This window comes from Rhinolophus hipposideros (assembly GCF_964194185.1).
Source record: "Rhinolophus hipposideros genome assembly, chromosome: 11".
NCBI lineage: Eukaryota > Metazoa > Chordata > Mammalia > Chiroptera > Rhinolophidae > Rhinolophus > Rhinolophus hipposideros.
In genome coordinates, this window is record NC_138057.1 from 43968364 (window position 1) to 43984560 (window position 16197).

A 16197-nucleotide genomic window follows, 5' to 3' on the forward strand; every position below is an offset into this window, starting at 1 on the left:
CTATAGGAAGTATTAATTTAAAAAAATTATGAAACAAAATTGTATTTATAGACCCATTCCTCCTCGCTTCTGCCCCATCTGAGTAAATGGTACAGCCATCTACCCAATTCACCGTCAGCTTTACAAGGTATCCTGGATTCCTCCGGTTATTCTCACCCCCTTCTTTGTCTATAACTGTCTTTTCAGTGCTGGTTCAAATTATGTTAACTCCTTCAACTTTTTGCAACTTGTAGTGCCACAGCCCTAATCTCAAGTCATCATCATTATTTTTAAACTCATTTCATCTGTCCACTCTCATATCCAGTCTCCACACAGCAGGCTGACGATTAAAATTTTTTAAATTATATAATACACTAGCTCAAAGACTTATTACTCTTTATGTAGGCCAATGAAATAGAATAAAGAACTCAAACATATCCACTCAGTATATGAGAGGGACAAGCATATCAGTTGGGGAATAGGTGGACACTAGTGAATATTACCAGGGGGATAGTGGGTTATTTTTGAGGAAAAAGTGAAATTAGATCTGCCTGTCTCATCATGTATGGAAGTCAATCTGAAAAACATAAAAAGACAGATCTTTTAAATTTTTTTATCCTGGGGTAGAAAGGGATTTCTTTAATGGGTCACAGAAAGCTCAAACAAACCATAAGAAAAATGATTGATAATATCGCTCAGTTAAAATGAAAAACATCTGTTCATCAAAAACTGTCTTAAAGAAAATGAAAAGGAAGCCAGAAGCAAGAGAAGATATTTATAGCACATATAGCCAACAAATAATTATGCTCCAGCTTATTAACAGTTAACAAATTAAAAGTCCACCTTAAAAAACAAAACAAAACCAAAAACACTCGCCACATCCTAAAGTTATTATTATTCTTCATTGAAAGTCTAAAATCGTGATCTGATTCCCATAATATTTACAGTCTATCACATTTTTCCATTGCTCACTGGGTTCCTACCAGACTTCGTTTTTCTTCTTTGGTCACTGCAGGGCCTTTTCTGTTCTAGGCCTTTGCAACTGCTTTTCTCTCATCTCTGAGTCTCTTCTCCCAGCTCTCTGTGTGGTACTCTGATTCTTTGGGTTTCAGTTCAAAGCTCACTTCCCAGAGTGGCTATCGCTATTGATTCTTATGATGAGTGCTTACCTTCAATGGCAAGATGTCCCTAGTTAAGAAAGGTCCTGATAGGGCAGCCGGTATACACCACAGGACTAGATGGTGGGGGCTTGTGCTCCATTCTTGATGCTGATACAGTCTCCCACTGACCTTATCTTGGTCCTCACACAGGCTGCTGTTGGCCTATAAAATTACGCATCCAATTCCACTGTGGGGTTTTCCCGCCACACCACCATGCAATTCTCTGATACTAGCTGGGTATTGTATAGTTCAACTGAATTCTGACACTGTCTACCTGGAGATAGATCAGATCACATAGGTTAAGGGCTCAGCGCTCTAAAACTGTGCCTCCACCCCCACGTCATACACCAGTTGCAAGTCCAGGTTGTTGTCTGCTTCTAACACTCCTTGATTAATTTGCTAGAGCCGCTCACAGAACTCAGAGGAACATTTGACTTACTAGATTACCTGTTTATTATAAAAGGAACAGGCAGTTGGAAGAGATGGGAGAGGGCAAGGTGTGAGGAAAGGGCTCACTATCCCCCCGTTGTGCCCCTCTCCCTAAATTTCCAAGTGTTTACCAACCTTGACGCGTTCTAAACCCTGTCTTTTTGGATTTTTACGGGGCTTTATTAGATAGGCATGCTTGATTCAATCATTGGCCATCGATGATTAGACTCAAACTTTTGTTTCATTTACATGTGCATTTTATGCAGATACATACGTGCATGCACACACATGGGCAACACATAAGTTGTAGTGAAAATGTTGGAAAGCAATTCATCTTGATGTCCTGATGTCCTTGATGTCGTCTGAGGTGCATTCTGCTTCTAAAGTTCTAAGGTCAATCGCAGGATTACTGAAGAGCCTAAAGTAGATAGGCTTTTTAAATGCAGCTTTCCTTTTTTAAGTACTCTGAAGTAACTAAAGAAAGTCTGTCTAAGCATGATCCCTTAGCGTGGTGACTTTATTGAGTAAGATACAAAATAGAAGCATTGGTTTCAGTAGGATAATGTGTTCAAATCGCTGAGAAAAATTAAATTGTTTAAACAGGCCTCCAGGAAATTGTATTTTTATTAATTTATTTCTTTAGAAAGCCTTTCCTAGTAAACTTCGGACCAATTCAGAAAAAATGCTAACAGGCTCTCTGATGGGAGAGTTAATATAACAAATCAAATTTTTTGGATTTCCCCCTTCCCCCTTCTTTTCTTGTTGTTACGACTTCATAAGTAAAACTGCAAGTTAAGGAAATGGACTCCTCAGCACAGGACTCCTGGGATTTGCTCTCTTGGCTTGTCACCTGTCTTCCCCTTGTCACCAGTCCAGGGACCTTGAGGACTACAGAGACCTGTGGTTTTGCTGCGAGACACATCCTTGCTCTGATCATCTTTCTGGGAATCTCTCAAGGCAGGTCTTTCCCCTGTAGTAAACCTGTTTTAAGGCACCAGGAATGAGTTACAGATAAGTTTAGTTTGAAAAGTTCATTCCTTTGTTTTCTTGTTTCTTTCTACATATTCATTTTTAGCTTTTGGTAGATACTTGTTAAGAACTCCCAGTTTTTTTGGCTAGAAGGGCACATCTTATTTTCCCCAACCCCACAAGTACAGGAAAGTGGAAAGAAGAATAAAACACTGGACTCATCACTTAGACTCACCAGTTAATATTCTATCACCTTTGCTTGATATCTGCATGTGTGTACATGCACGCAAACATACATGCATTTCTTTGTGGTGAACTTACTGAAAGGAAGCGGCAGTCATGATGACACTTCACTCCTTGATTCATCAGCATGCATCTTCTATGAACAAAGGTGTTTTCCTGTGTAAGCATGATACAATGAACACATCCATACATCCAATGTAGTGTTCATATTCATATTTTTCTAAGTGCCCACAAAATGTCCTTAGTGGCCCTTTTGTCTTCATAGAACTTTTTCCCCAATCTAGGACTCGCATTCAAAAATGCTTTTGTTTTTCTGTCTCTTTAGTCTATAATGTAAAACAGTCTCCAAACTGTTTTACTTTGTGACTTTGGCATTTTGAAAATTCCAGGCCAGTCTTGTGGAATGTCCCACAATCTGGATTTTTGTGATTGTTTTCTTATGTAGATTCAGGTTAAGTATTTGTAGTGAAAATACTACCTACGTGGTGTTGTGTATTTCCAGTTGTATCATATTATTGGCAAAGCTAGGTAATCTGGGGTTTTACACTGTGGATAACCTGTTCCTCCAAAACTTTTACCCCAAAACTTTTTACCCAGCAGTTTTAGTATCTGTTGATGCTGTTAATACTTTAGGAGTAGTGAAGTGGTAAATTTTAAACTTTTTCCTTTTAAATTAACATTATTCTGTAAAGAAGAGCTTTTTCTGTTTCCCCTCACCCTGTGTGTGTGTGTGACTGAGATACGAAGTTCGGGATACCTTTTTCCAATAATAGCAGCCACCATTTATTGTGCTAACCCAAGCACTGTGCTAATGGTTTTTTATGTGCACAACCTCCTGTAATTCTTCCAACATCCTTAGAGAGGTAGAGTTTATAACTGTTCCCACTTTTTACATGAAGAAATTGACACCTGGACAAGTTAAGTGATTGACTCTTGCTCACATGAGTGGTAAGGATTCCAGCCAGGTAGCTCTGATGCAGCTTCACTATGATGCATCTCTGAATGCTGTCCAGGATCTTACTTCTCAGGCTCAGCCCAGCCCCCAGGCAGTGTCCTAACTAAAGGGCATCTTCACAGTCCAACGACTAGACACCAGCCTGTTCCTGGGCCCTCCCCCTGTGCTTGTGGCTCCATTTCAGAGTCTGTTGCCTCTTTCCTGGCCCCTCACAAAGTCTAGGCCCTCTCGCACTTCTTTCCTAGTAGGGTATCTCCTGGTTGGATTGGGCACACATACATGCTCAGTGCACCCAGCTTGGCCAGCTGGTTGGAAGAATGGTTATGGATTTGGGAGCCATTTTATAGTTCTTGGCCCCAGAACGCTTCACAGCTCCACCTGTTTTCTTGGGGTACCATAGACCCCACTCTTGGAAACTTTTAAAAATGTGTTACAATCTATTAGTTATTATTCTTTATGATGCTCAAAATGTCCAATGTTTTGTCAGTGAGGACCCCTTCAAATTGGCATGTTGTCCTATTTCTCAGTCTCCATTAGTCTCCATAGCTTCCTTGCTCACCTTGCACTTTTATTTTTAAAGAAACCAAGGTATGACGCTAAGTGTGCTCATTGCTACTGGGTGTCATGGCTTCTAAAAAAGATGTTTTTTGTTTTTTGGTTTTTTTTTGACGATTCTTCTGCTGTTGATAGCGTACCATGTGTCCCCAAAAATAAGACTGGGTCATATATTAATTTTTGCTCCAAAAGATGCATTAGGTCTTATGTTCAAGGGATGTCATCCTGAAAAATCATGCTAGGGCTTATTTTCTGGTTAGGTCTTATTTCGGGGAAACATGGTACAAGTAATGAAGGGTGGTGGAAAGAAAACTTCTGCTCAGTTTCCAGTCGGACAGAGTTGTCCAGAATTGCTAAGGATATGTGTGGATTGCAGCTCTGCCCTTTTCCCTGTTCCTGCTTGGTCATTGGCCTGTCAGGCCCTGGTGGTCAAGTAGTTGGGGACATTCTATTAAAAAGAATTCCTCTTTTTGAGGACAGAAGACATTTTAAAAGACTTTTCCTGTAAATTTGATTTGCTAGTGATCCTTTTTCTACCCCCTTACAAATATGAAATTGCAAGGAAATAACTCTTTGTTATAGAAACTCCAGTAAAAAGCTATTAACAGAATTGTGCCTATGTCTACCATCTCATTGCTGTATATTTTCAGAAATCGTTACTGGCTATTTTTCAAATTAATTTATCTTAATGGAGCATTTACTTGCCTAAGTTTAAAGTTCACTCCATTTAATGTTCCTCTTGAGTAGCCCATCAAGAGAACAGGAAAACGGATTTTTATTTAGTATTGTAGTTTGAGGTAGGAGAGCTTTTCTTTTTCTTTTTTAATGAAATAAGGCACCCAAAAGTAGTAATGGCCTAGGAATCTGAGTGAGAAGAATTTTTCGAAGATACGCACCTGTAGGTGCTTCTCAGTTATAGTTACATAGAGTGTATTTTATTTTGATTTTTAGTTGGTACTATGGTCTGTGCCCTCCTCTTCGATTCTTTGGCTTGATAGTTTCCTTTTTTCTTTTGAAGTCAACATTTTTTACAGCTGCTGGTTTATCATTATTACCTAGAGTGGTGATTTATCTTAAATTATTTAGTAACAAATCAGTGTTGAAGTATATACTCTAAATATGCATTTCGTTTCCTCCATCTTTAAAAAGTAAGGTTTTGTGTTTCTTAGTGTGACTATAGATTAAAATAGTAAAGCTTTGCAGGTTAGGTGCTCTGTAATGAACACAGATGGGGCAAAGATCAGAGGACAGCATTAAAGTTACAGGGAAACATCAGCAAGCTTTCCCTGTATTGTGGGATAATCCATTAGGTGACGCTACACTCAGTTCCTTGCATAATATCCAGAGAGACCTTACTCCTTTTGCAGGGAGTCTGCTTTGAGTTTTCCTCTGTTGATAAGAATACTTGATAGAGATTTTTTCTTATATTGAATTCTTGAACATTATTTGAAATTTGATAAATTAATGCCATTTTTTTAAAACTAGAGGAAAGGGTGAAGTTCATTTGAGCTGTTGGTGACATGTTTTTACTTAAAGATTAGCTCTACTACATTGGTTTTACTGACTAATCAGGAGTCATTATCAATTCTTTGTCATCTGCCACTCTACTGCTAGGATAGTTTCTAAGCTATGAACTTACAAAGAAGCTTAAAAATGACCACTAAGTACAAATAGTCTCTCTTATTGGTATAAACATTTTAAAACCTACTGCGGTGTTTCAGTTTATCTGTCTTGCAGTTTTATCCTACCCTTTCATAACTTTTCTTATTTTATCTTATAACTTTGTTTTAAACACTTGATAAAAATTTTCCTAAAAGTTTCACTAGTGAGTACACTGTTTTTGTTTTATATTTGGTGTGTATATATAATGGATGATTAGTAAAATAGGTAGCTCCTATTTTAATGGTAGCTCCCTCCCTTTTTTGTCACTTAAATTCAAGGCATATTCTGTTAAACAATTTGGCTGTAATTTGGATGTTGTCATTTATAAAATCTTTGAAAGAGCTTTGTAATTTGGTGTAATAAAAAGTGAAAAAATAGAACCGCTCTATATGCCACGTGGCATCCTGGAACAGAAAAGTGACATTAGTAGAAAAACTAGGGAAATCTGAATAAAATCTGTAGTTTGATTAATAGTAATGTTAATTTTTAAATTTTGACAAATTCTATGGTTATATGTTAACATTTATGGAAACCAGGTAAAGGGCATATAAGGAACTCTTCATATTTAGTAGAAACTTAATTCATCAAACGCTTTAAATACATGGCCATCTGACTAAATAGTGGTGTTCTAGATGCCAAGAGTGCAAAGAGGCCAGAGACTGGTTTCTTTGTTCAACAGTCTCACAATCTCATTAGCAAGTCAGGTCTTCTTATTCACAAAAAGATGAGTAACAGTACCTTTACATGGCAGCCTATGCCAGTGAATGATACAGAAGTCCTGTAAGATCGTAGACACATGGGATGTTTGGAGAAGTCTTGGCAGAATAGGTGAAACATGAGCTGAGCTGGGATGGGTGAATTCTACTTAGATAAGTAATGGAGAGGTAGTTCTAAGAGATGGGAGATGACATGACTTTTTTTGGGGGGGTGGGGATTGCCAGTGGTGATGCAGGATAGTTTCATTGGAATGGAAATGAGCTAATGGAGACTTGTGGTAATCAAAGTATGGGGTGATAAGGGTCTGTCTAATATGGTGGCAGTAGAAATACAAGGAATTATTTGAGCATTGATAGGATTCAGTGATTATGTTGGATACAGGAGCACAGATGGAAAACAAATCGATGGTGACTGATAACTTTACCCAGTGGAAGTTACTTAGAGGATTTGTGTTAAACCTTTTCATTATCAGGTGATGCTGGACTGCCAAGTAGAATTGTCTGGCAAGAAGTTAGACCAGAGTACTGGAGCATGGAAGAGGAGCAAACAAACGGTTAGGACTCTTCCTCTTTAGTGAGCAGCTGTAGAAAAAGCCAAGAAGGAAATCTTAACAGACTGCTTCAGAGAGGTAAAGAGACACTGTGGTAATTACAGTGTTACTGAAGCAGCTGGAGGAAAGTTTTCAAGGAGGATATGCTGTCTATCGTTGCAGATATGTCAGAAAGAGCACTGAAATACTGTTTTCTTAATTGTGGGGACAGAGCCCCAGAGAGCAGTTTCCAGGCTCTCGGCCTCACGTGGAAAGGTGCTGGCTCAGGTAGTAGATGGCCGTTAGCTGTGGCTAATTGACCATCAGCTGTTACCAGTTAGCCCCTGATAGAACTACCGTGGCTACACTGGAGAGTAGAGTCGGGAGTCGAGTGGAGAGTCGAGTTGGTGGTTGGCAGGCAGAGAAGCAGATGGCAGGTTGCAGGTCGTGTGACTCCAGCCTCCAGTGAGACCATAGTGGTGTGACTCCCCTACCTATGGCTCCGTGGGTGTTCTTTTTTAGCCTAGCCACATCCTGCATTCTTATGTGGGGAGCGGGACTAGAGACCCGGCAGGCCGCCTCACACGACAAATGGTACAGCGAGCAGAGTCTCCTGCAGGACACTTAAAGGTCATCAATTTTATGAGAATGGTGGACCTGATTACAGGGGCTTAAGGAGTGAGGGTGTGTGTGTGGGGGGGGGTGGGTGTGGGTGTGGGTGGTGGTGGTGGTGGTGTTAAGCGGAGACAGCAAATTTACTCCGGTTTTTAAACAAGTTTGGCTGTGCGAAGAGAAGGATACATTATATATACATACAGGGAAGTAGCTGAAGAGGGCAAAAGAAGGTGGTTTTAATTAAAGTTAACAAACATTTATCAAGTGCCAATTATGTGCAAGGCACTATGTTTGGGGCAGTGGAGGACACAAAAAGTGATTAATAAAATAGTGTTTTTCCTTCTTGGAAAAAATGCTACCTCAAGTTCTTTGGGCACTGGATAGCTGATTCATTTCAAAATGCTAGGGACACTGGTATTAAGCTTGCAAACAGAAGGTCAAAATCAGTGACAACAACTGGGGATGGGAGAGAGATGGAGAATTGACTGAGCAATGAAACAGAGAAAACGGGATGCAGCTTGTGCAGGTCCGGGAGGGAAAAGGGGGACCCTCCTTCCTGTGAGACACAAAGTAGTGTTAGAGCTATTTTAAGGTAGAATAGAGTTCAAGTAAGGATCCCAAGAAGTGTTCACGTTGAATGGCATGTGCAACAGACAGACTAGGGGTATATTTTCTACTCTTGAACGAAGTTCCTGGTCAGATGGAGAAATGAGGCTGTTAGTGCTTACTTTTGTCCTGTGAGAGAAAACTAAAAGTGAAATACCAGGATCATCAGGGGTACTGCTTTTGGCTGAGGGTTATTTTCTTCTTTTTTTAGTATTTAAAGAAATAGTCATATGTATTTTTAATTGCTCAGATATGATGTGAATGTCTCAGTACCTGCAATTAACTAGGATTTGTGTCACACGTAGACTCTCACAAACTTGAGAGTGTCGGAAAGGTGATCAGAGAGACATACCTGCATGCAGGCTCTTAATAAATCCTTGCCAGTTGAACTCTGATCTGAGACAGAAAGTAGCTATGTGTCCGACACACTAAGTGTTAGGTGACTTAGAGGAGAAAGAGAATTGGAGCAATTTCCTGGCAATTTCAGTTGAACAAGGTCTTGAAATAAATTTACCATATGTTTACCTGAAGGCCGTGTTTTCTTCATAGATGTTATTTTCAGCACATTTAGAAAATATGATTGTGTGTTCATACTTTTTGGTCACAATGAAATAACAGTACCTTAAAGAATCATGAACATGATTTTGGCCACACAAATGATTAGAAATACATTATTTTGAACTATCCAGTTAGGTAGTGCTTTAGACTTTGGGGAGCTTTGGTTGGTGGAGTATCTAGACCACTGCACTGATTTTCCATTTTATGTGTGTAAAACGTGACTTATAAGTGTTAGTACTGTGTTTTATGACAATATTTTAAGTGCATGTAGCTAGGAAATAGGTGCAGGTCAATTGGAGAAAAGAGCTAATAATTAGTGCTATACTTCAGCTTTTATAGTCAGACACAGGAAGACATGTAGAGAAGGAGAAGAAGAAGATAAAAGTAATTTGGGGAGGAGAAAAAAATGCTTGCTTTTTTCTTTGATGTACTTTCTTGAAAAATAAAAGCATTCCAAGATCCTTCTTACCAGTGAAGGGGAGCAGAATTTGCTACCCTACACATTTTTTTAAAAAAGCTATTTTTAAAAAAAAATGTGAAATCCTGCTTAGAAAATTATAGAAGAGACTGTGGCTACCATAAGGTGGGCCTGAAAAGTGATTTGTTTAAAGGCATTAATTGAAATACAATGACTACAAAAGAGAATTTCTCACCACTTGTTTTCAAAGAATGTTGTTAAGCAGGGTCTCAATTTGAAGGGATTTCTGTTGAGGGACATACTCACTGACATCCTTCTGTCACCTCCCTGCTTCCCCCTGCCACTAGAAGAGGCAGCAAGGCCTGCTCACAGCCAAGCCTGATGCAGCCTGCATCGTGATTCTGCCTCTGCCGAGGTCAAGCACTCCCATTTCAGCCTCTCGAGGGCTTTCTCCATGTGTTGCCAGTGTGCTGGTAAAAATGACTTGAAACTCTTGTCAGCACAGTTACTGGTGCATGCATCACAGTCCCACTCAGATAAACCTGTCACAACACAGAGGCGGCCGCTGGAGAAGAGTACAAGGGCAGGCCTCTAGCTTTTCATTCGAGCATCACTAAACGTGCACAGAGTGCCCAATTATTTCAGCATTATTGAGCAAGCCTACAGGAGGACCCAAGCCTTGCTACATTAGATTTTCTTTAGTAATTTGCTCAAGTACCGCTGAGGACACTTAAAGGGCTTAAAACGGTGGCTGCAACCAGTTTCCTTTTCTGGGTTGTTAATTCAGGTTTTCTCTTTCAAATTAACTCTCACTGCATGCTGTGCAGCGGTTCTGGGAGAACTGTTTAACACTAATTTTCTCAATTTTCAGCTTTTTTTTGTTCAACATAACTGCTTTAACAGTTAGTCACGTATATGTTTTGATTAGAAATGTATGATAGCAAGGCCTTATGTTTTGGAGAACAAAATACAGACGCTTTAGTAAAGAAATGTGAATTTCAGCTATTAAAAGTTAGATAATTTCACTATTTAAAAATTAAGTATTTACTGTGCTTTGCAAAACCCTGAAATCTAAGTTAAAAAGAGCATTTCTCCATTATACATCTCTGTCCTCCCACTTGAAATATATCTTTCCTTCATGGATGCTGGGTTTTTCATGATCTTTTTGCACCTCTTTTCTCTCTGTTTTTTGGGGGGGCAGATACAGGGAACAAGTTCAATATCTTTGTATCATTTCTCACAGCAGCAACAACTCCAGGCCCAGCATTTATCACATGGACATGGTCTGCCAGTGCCTCTGACCCCACACCCTTCAGGGCTCCAGCCCCCTGCCATTCCACCCATTGGTAGCAGTGCCGGCCTACTGGCCCTCTCCAGTGCCCTGGGAGGCCAGTCCCATCTTCCAATTAAAGATGAGAAGAAGCACCATGACAATGATCACCAAAGAGGTGAGTGATTCTCTCGGATGTTAAATCTGATACTACCTACCTGCTGCTGAAGGTCGGTTCTGGATGCCATTTTGATTATTCTGTCTCTGGATTTGATTTTATCATCGACTAAACAAAGGATTTCCACCAGAAGGTAAATTAATTATTGGAAGCCATCTTTTGCCAAATGGTAGATACCCTAGTGGTTGGCAAGAGTTAACGCTCTCCCAGTGGCAGAGTGTTCTGTTTTCTGGTTATTGCCTTTGATCCCTTGCTACCTCCCATGTTCCCCTAAATCAGTAATGAAATCCCGTGAATCTCTGAGTTTGAGATAGTGAATGACATTAATAGCTAATTTTGACCGAATCTATTTTGGTGAAAGACTTACTGATTTAAAGCTCACTTTATAGTTTGACAGAATCATTATTTATAAATCAGATCAGCCTGTATAGTGCAGTAAGTCTCACAGGTAAGAAAACAATTTCAGTAGTCTTAGTAATTGAGAAAAGTACAGCTCAATTTAGTGAAATCTGTTTGTTGAACTACCTCTCTCACCCAGTCTGTTTAGAAGCATGAAATTAACTCATTTCTTCCGATAAGAACACAATTGTTAATGCAACTTAATTGATTAAAGGGCCAGTTATGCTCCTTCTAGATTGGTTTTCTCCACTAAAGCAGGTGATGGTGCAGAGACCTTTTAATGTGACTATATGCTTATATGGTGCTTGCTAATAATTTTTATTAGTTAATGACAGAAAAGCAAGTTAAAAAGTCTCTCCCAGCATTCCTTTGTGGGAATTTACTTAGCACTTGGGTGGTTCTTTGGTTGGAAGGGTGTGGTTCATAATTAAAACCTCATATCTACTCCTGTTGCAGTGTCACTACCATGAATGATAATCTTAGGTAAATGATACTTATCACATAAAATAAATTTCCCATCTCTGATGTTGGAAGCACTGTAATATTTGTCATCAGTTATCTTAATACCATGGTTCAGAGCTAAGGCATAATTATAAACACTTTTATAAGTGGGAAAGTTGATAAGGAACATTTATAATAGGAATATCCATCTTTGGTTTCTGAACTTGTGTCAAAGGTAGATGGGCGCTTTGTGAGTCTGATCAAGTTCTATTAATAATTAACTTTATTGCAAAGTTGTCATCTGTGCCTCTTGTTATTTAGCAGAGATCAGGTTTGATAAATGTGTGATTTTATGTGAACTAACAAGTACTTTTCTTTTTTTCTTCTCCCCACCACATGATCTGCGTGTGTTGTTGCTGTTTTGCCTATAGACAGAGACTCCATCAAGGTAGGACTCAAATTCACAGATGAAGAAATCTCTTCGAGGGGTTTAGAATCATCTGAATATATCTAGTAATGGATTCAAGATTTAGAGAATGATTTGGTGGGCTTTTCCAAATGGTGGTTCACTGTATTTTTGGATTACTTTCAGTTGTGTGGTTGAGATTTTTGCAAGTATCAGTCCCATTTTCCTATCAGAATCAGATTTGTAGACCACGATTAAATTAGAAGATCTGGCTTGCATTGCTCATTTTATTATGTCTTGCCACGTGAAAAAGAGTAACTGCTTTTCTTCAGTTAGGCTTTGGATATAAGATAAGTAATAATGAAAGGAAGTAAATTGGTTTGTAAGGAAATGCACATTAGTCTTGTATTTTGGTAAGTAGTTTCATCCTACAAACCTCTTTATCAAAAGGCTTGTATAAGAGCATTTTCTTCACCAAAAATAACTTTTTTTAAATTTAATAATATCTTGGTTTCCAGGATAGCAAGTTACTCTCCTTGGGTTTGGCATCTGTCTTACCTGCCTCCTTTATCTCTTTATAGACAAGTCGTCAGGAAAGAGGAAAAGTATTCAGGCCCTCATTATTTGGATATGCTTGTGTAACGCCTGAATGGGATGTGCTAAGGATTTATACAGCCAGCAAACAAGAAAGACAGGCTCCTATGGCAGGACATTAATAAAATATGAAAATTACTTGATCACTTTGGAGCCAGACACCATGTAAATGTACTACTGTATTACGCATAAGTGTGTTTTATATGCCATTGTATTTTGTATAGATTAGAAGGAAAGGACTGTTCTCAGGCATTGGCCAAATCAGCGATGCAGTCAATGCCTTTCCTTGTATTTTGCAGTACAATGTTTGGGAACATAGGCAGTTGTGTCTCTTGCAGCTTTTAATGAGGTTGTGTATATGAAGACTACTATCTTCCCCTGGGACCACATGTGCTGTTACTTTGAATGCCTCTTTATTCCGTGTCATTTTATAGTAAAAGGGAAGTAGGGTTTTCTCCAAAGCCCTTAAATAATGGTAACTAAAAATTAAGCGTATCTATTTTTCCCTTTAAGAATCTTTGTAATTTGAAAGGGCATCTGCACACCCATAGAAATGTCATCAGCATTTATAATTGCAACTTCACACATTGAGTGATTTAATTATACATGTATAGTTGTGTATTTTGTTGCATAATATGCATATCAATACCTAGATTAAGAAGCATTCTAAAGTGTAGGAAGTGTTCCACATATGTGTACTTGCAAAGTAGTAAGTAAATGCACTGACCGCGCTTAGCTGATAGCAGCCTTTGCAAAGCCTGTCTAGTTATTCTGAGGCCATAATGTAAACCTTCCCTTCCTTCTGATAAATCCGTACCTTTAGGCGGGCCAGTGAACTAAACAAAAAGCCTCTTCTCCTGCCTCCCTCTCAGAAGACTGAAAATATTTATACTCTAGTGCACACTTTTGTATTCCCTTACGTCAGAGTAGGGTGTATTTTGAAATCATCTGTAATCATTCAGTATGAGTCTGGGAGTGAATAGCTACACAGCTAGACGCCAGGGAAAAACAAAAAGGAAATAGAGATGGATGATTGCCATGATTTATTATGGAATTGTAACCATAAATAGATTTTGGAGGGGGAGTACTCTTCTCAAATGAGAAGTTGTGTTGTGTCAGGTTTGGAGCTGTCCTATGGCTTTGTAAGGGGAAATAGTTCGCTAATTTTCATAAATGTTCTGTGATGCTCAGAGAAGCAGCTAGTTGCTTGTTCCATGCATCGTCTTCATCCTCCTGTAAGTGGTTCCCGGTTAAGAGGGGCTTTTTATGACTGTCTGCTGTGTGACTTGAGATGGTTTTTATCAGCCAGAGCATGCCAGTTGCCTGCAGCTGGAGTCAGGCTTGTATGAAATAATTTATTCATGCCGGATAATGCTCCTTAACATTTAACAGGTAATGAACGTGACATAAATTTCCTTCTTGCTTTTAATTTTTCCCTTTCCTCTTCTAACGTGCAAACAGGCAGCTCTGGTACTCTAAATAATAAGTAATTTTTGGCCATCTGTCAAAAGGAAATTTCAATACAAATTTAAATTAATGGTGCCTGAAATTTTTTATAGCTCCTCTAAAAGCCTCTAATGTGCAGAAAATTCTGAATCTGCTGGTAGTAATTAGTGTTGCATGTAATGAGGATGTGGGCAATGTTATACAGCCCCAGTGTAACATTTTGATATGGTAGCAAAGTTTTGATTTATACAAGGTTGTGCATGGGCTTAATTGTCAGAGAGACTTTAAAATGTTTTCTTGACGTTACAGATTATTAAACAGGGCAGATTTCAGAATAGCTCATAAAATACAAATTTAAACTTAATGTAAAGATTCAGGTAATTAAGGTGCTTCCTTCAGGTGTCAAGTAAAATGAAAGAAAATCTCTTGTTAAGGTGTTGAGCCTTTTCCTCCTTTTTCTTTCTCCCCTCGGAAGTTCTGTGGCCACTAAACCACAAGTTATTGGCTTTATTGATCTTGTTTTCTATAGTTCCAGAGGTCAAGTTCATTCCTAAGCCTGTTATTTGCAGACCTGTATCTGAAGTTTTTCAACAAGGGTGGAGAATGTAAATATGGACCTAAAGGAGAAATCACTGTGGGGTCCCAAGAATCAATTTATTTGGTGATGAGAAACAAGAATGGTGTGTGGTCTAGGGCTGTTGACACCCGCTGGTAACTTGGCTATCAGCGACAGCGTGTGCCCAAGAGTAAAGCCCCAGATTTGGGGCCTGAAAATGGCAAGAAACAGACTAGGACCCACTCTCGTGCTTAGTGATAGTGTGGAAAACCCAAATTTAGCTCTCCAAAGGGCCCCCAAAATAACTTCCTACCTTTTTTTTCCTGAGTGGGGGCTTTCTCACAGTCTTCTGGACTGTTTAGAACTTTTGCTCCCATCCCTCGAAAAGATGTAGGTGAAACCAAGGAAAGGTTTTCTGAGATTATGATACCTTCTTCCCCTGCCTTTCCTTCTCACTGAGGGTTAAGAGGTAAAAGTTAGTTGGCTCCAAAGTGGCGGCAGACAGGCATCCTCACCTACTGCCGGTTGCTTCACAGTTGCTGAAGGTACCAGTTCACGAAGAGGAGTCTTCTGGCTCTTCTCAATACTCAGTTTTCATCTGAGTGGCTGCAGTGAGGGTAATGATGCAGAGCTGTGAAGGACAAATTGCCTAAAGCTTGGGAGGAATTTGAGGTTGAGAAATTAGTCTAATTAACCCAAATGTCGACACGTTCTGATAATAACTTTTAACAAAAAATGGGCACCGAAATCTAGACCAGCTTGAATATAAAGAGCAAAGTTCACTATCACAGCTATAGATGAGCCCTATGACCTCTCCCAAGTTGATATTGTGCATGGTTTATTGCTTAATAATTTCATTTTATGTATCTACATGGTCCTCTTGTTTCTTATTCTGAATGCAACAACCTCCTCATGTCAGACCTATGAAGGATTTGCCTTTTTTTTTTTTTTTTTGGTAAAATATAAGCACATTTTTTACTGCTAAGTGATGGTGTTTTTATTTTTATTATTTCATTGGAACGTCTTTCCCAACTGTATGATCATTTTTAGTTACTCCAGAAACACTGTACCATTTTAAAATGCCAAGTGCTATGTTTGGGTTTTTTTCACACAATTGTAGTTTTTGCTAGTATAATAATAAATACGGATGGTGTACTTTAAAAATTTACATATATAGGTTTTTTTTCAAGTTAAATGCTTTTCTCTGAGTGTATGTGCTAGGATTTTTTGTTTTGTTTTTGTTTAAGGGTTTTCGTAATGATCATTCATTAGTTATATCGAAGGCAATGCCTGTTTATTCTGCCCCAGCTATATTTTGGTGTTTATTCTATGTAGCTGACTAAAATATCATTCATTGCTTTTCTTCTTGTCTCTTCGGTTATTCTCTGTTGGCACTAAAGTTTTACTCATGGAGAATTAGACTAAAGCTTTTTTTATGTTCAAAGTGAAGTGTATGCTTCAGGCCAAGAAAGCACTTTTGCCCTCATTAGTTGGGTGTTACAGGTGAAAGTG

General features: G+C 38.9%; 1 protein-coding gene across 9 annotated transcripts in view; it reads left to right on the forward strand.

Annotated features, from left to right (window-relative positions):
* The window catches only part of TLE4 (TLE family member 4, transcriptional corepressor), a 142402-nt gene that overhangs the window by 62214 nt on the left and 63991 nt on the right, over window positions 1–16197 (forward strand). For 5 of the 9 annotated variants that reach the window (XM_081066080.1, XM_081066084.1, XM_081066088.1 and 2 more), the window contains 2 exons: window positions 10639–10843; window positions 12115–12131. In XM_081066080.1, the coding sequence (XP_080922206.1) occupies window positions 10639–10843; window positions 12115–12131 (222 nt within the window). The remainder of the gene's footprint in view (window positions 1–10638; window positions 10844–12114; window positions 12132–16197) is intronic. The other 4 variants (XM_081066081.1, XM_081066085.1, XM_081066083.1 and 1 more) reach the window with 1 other exon arrangement.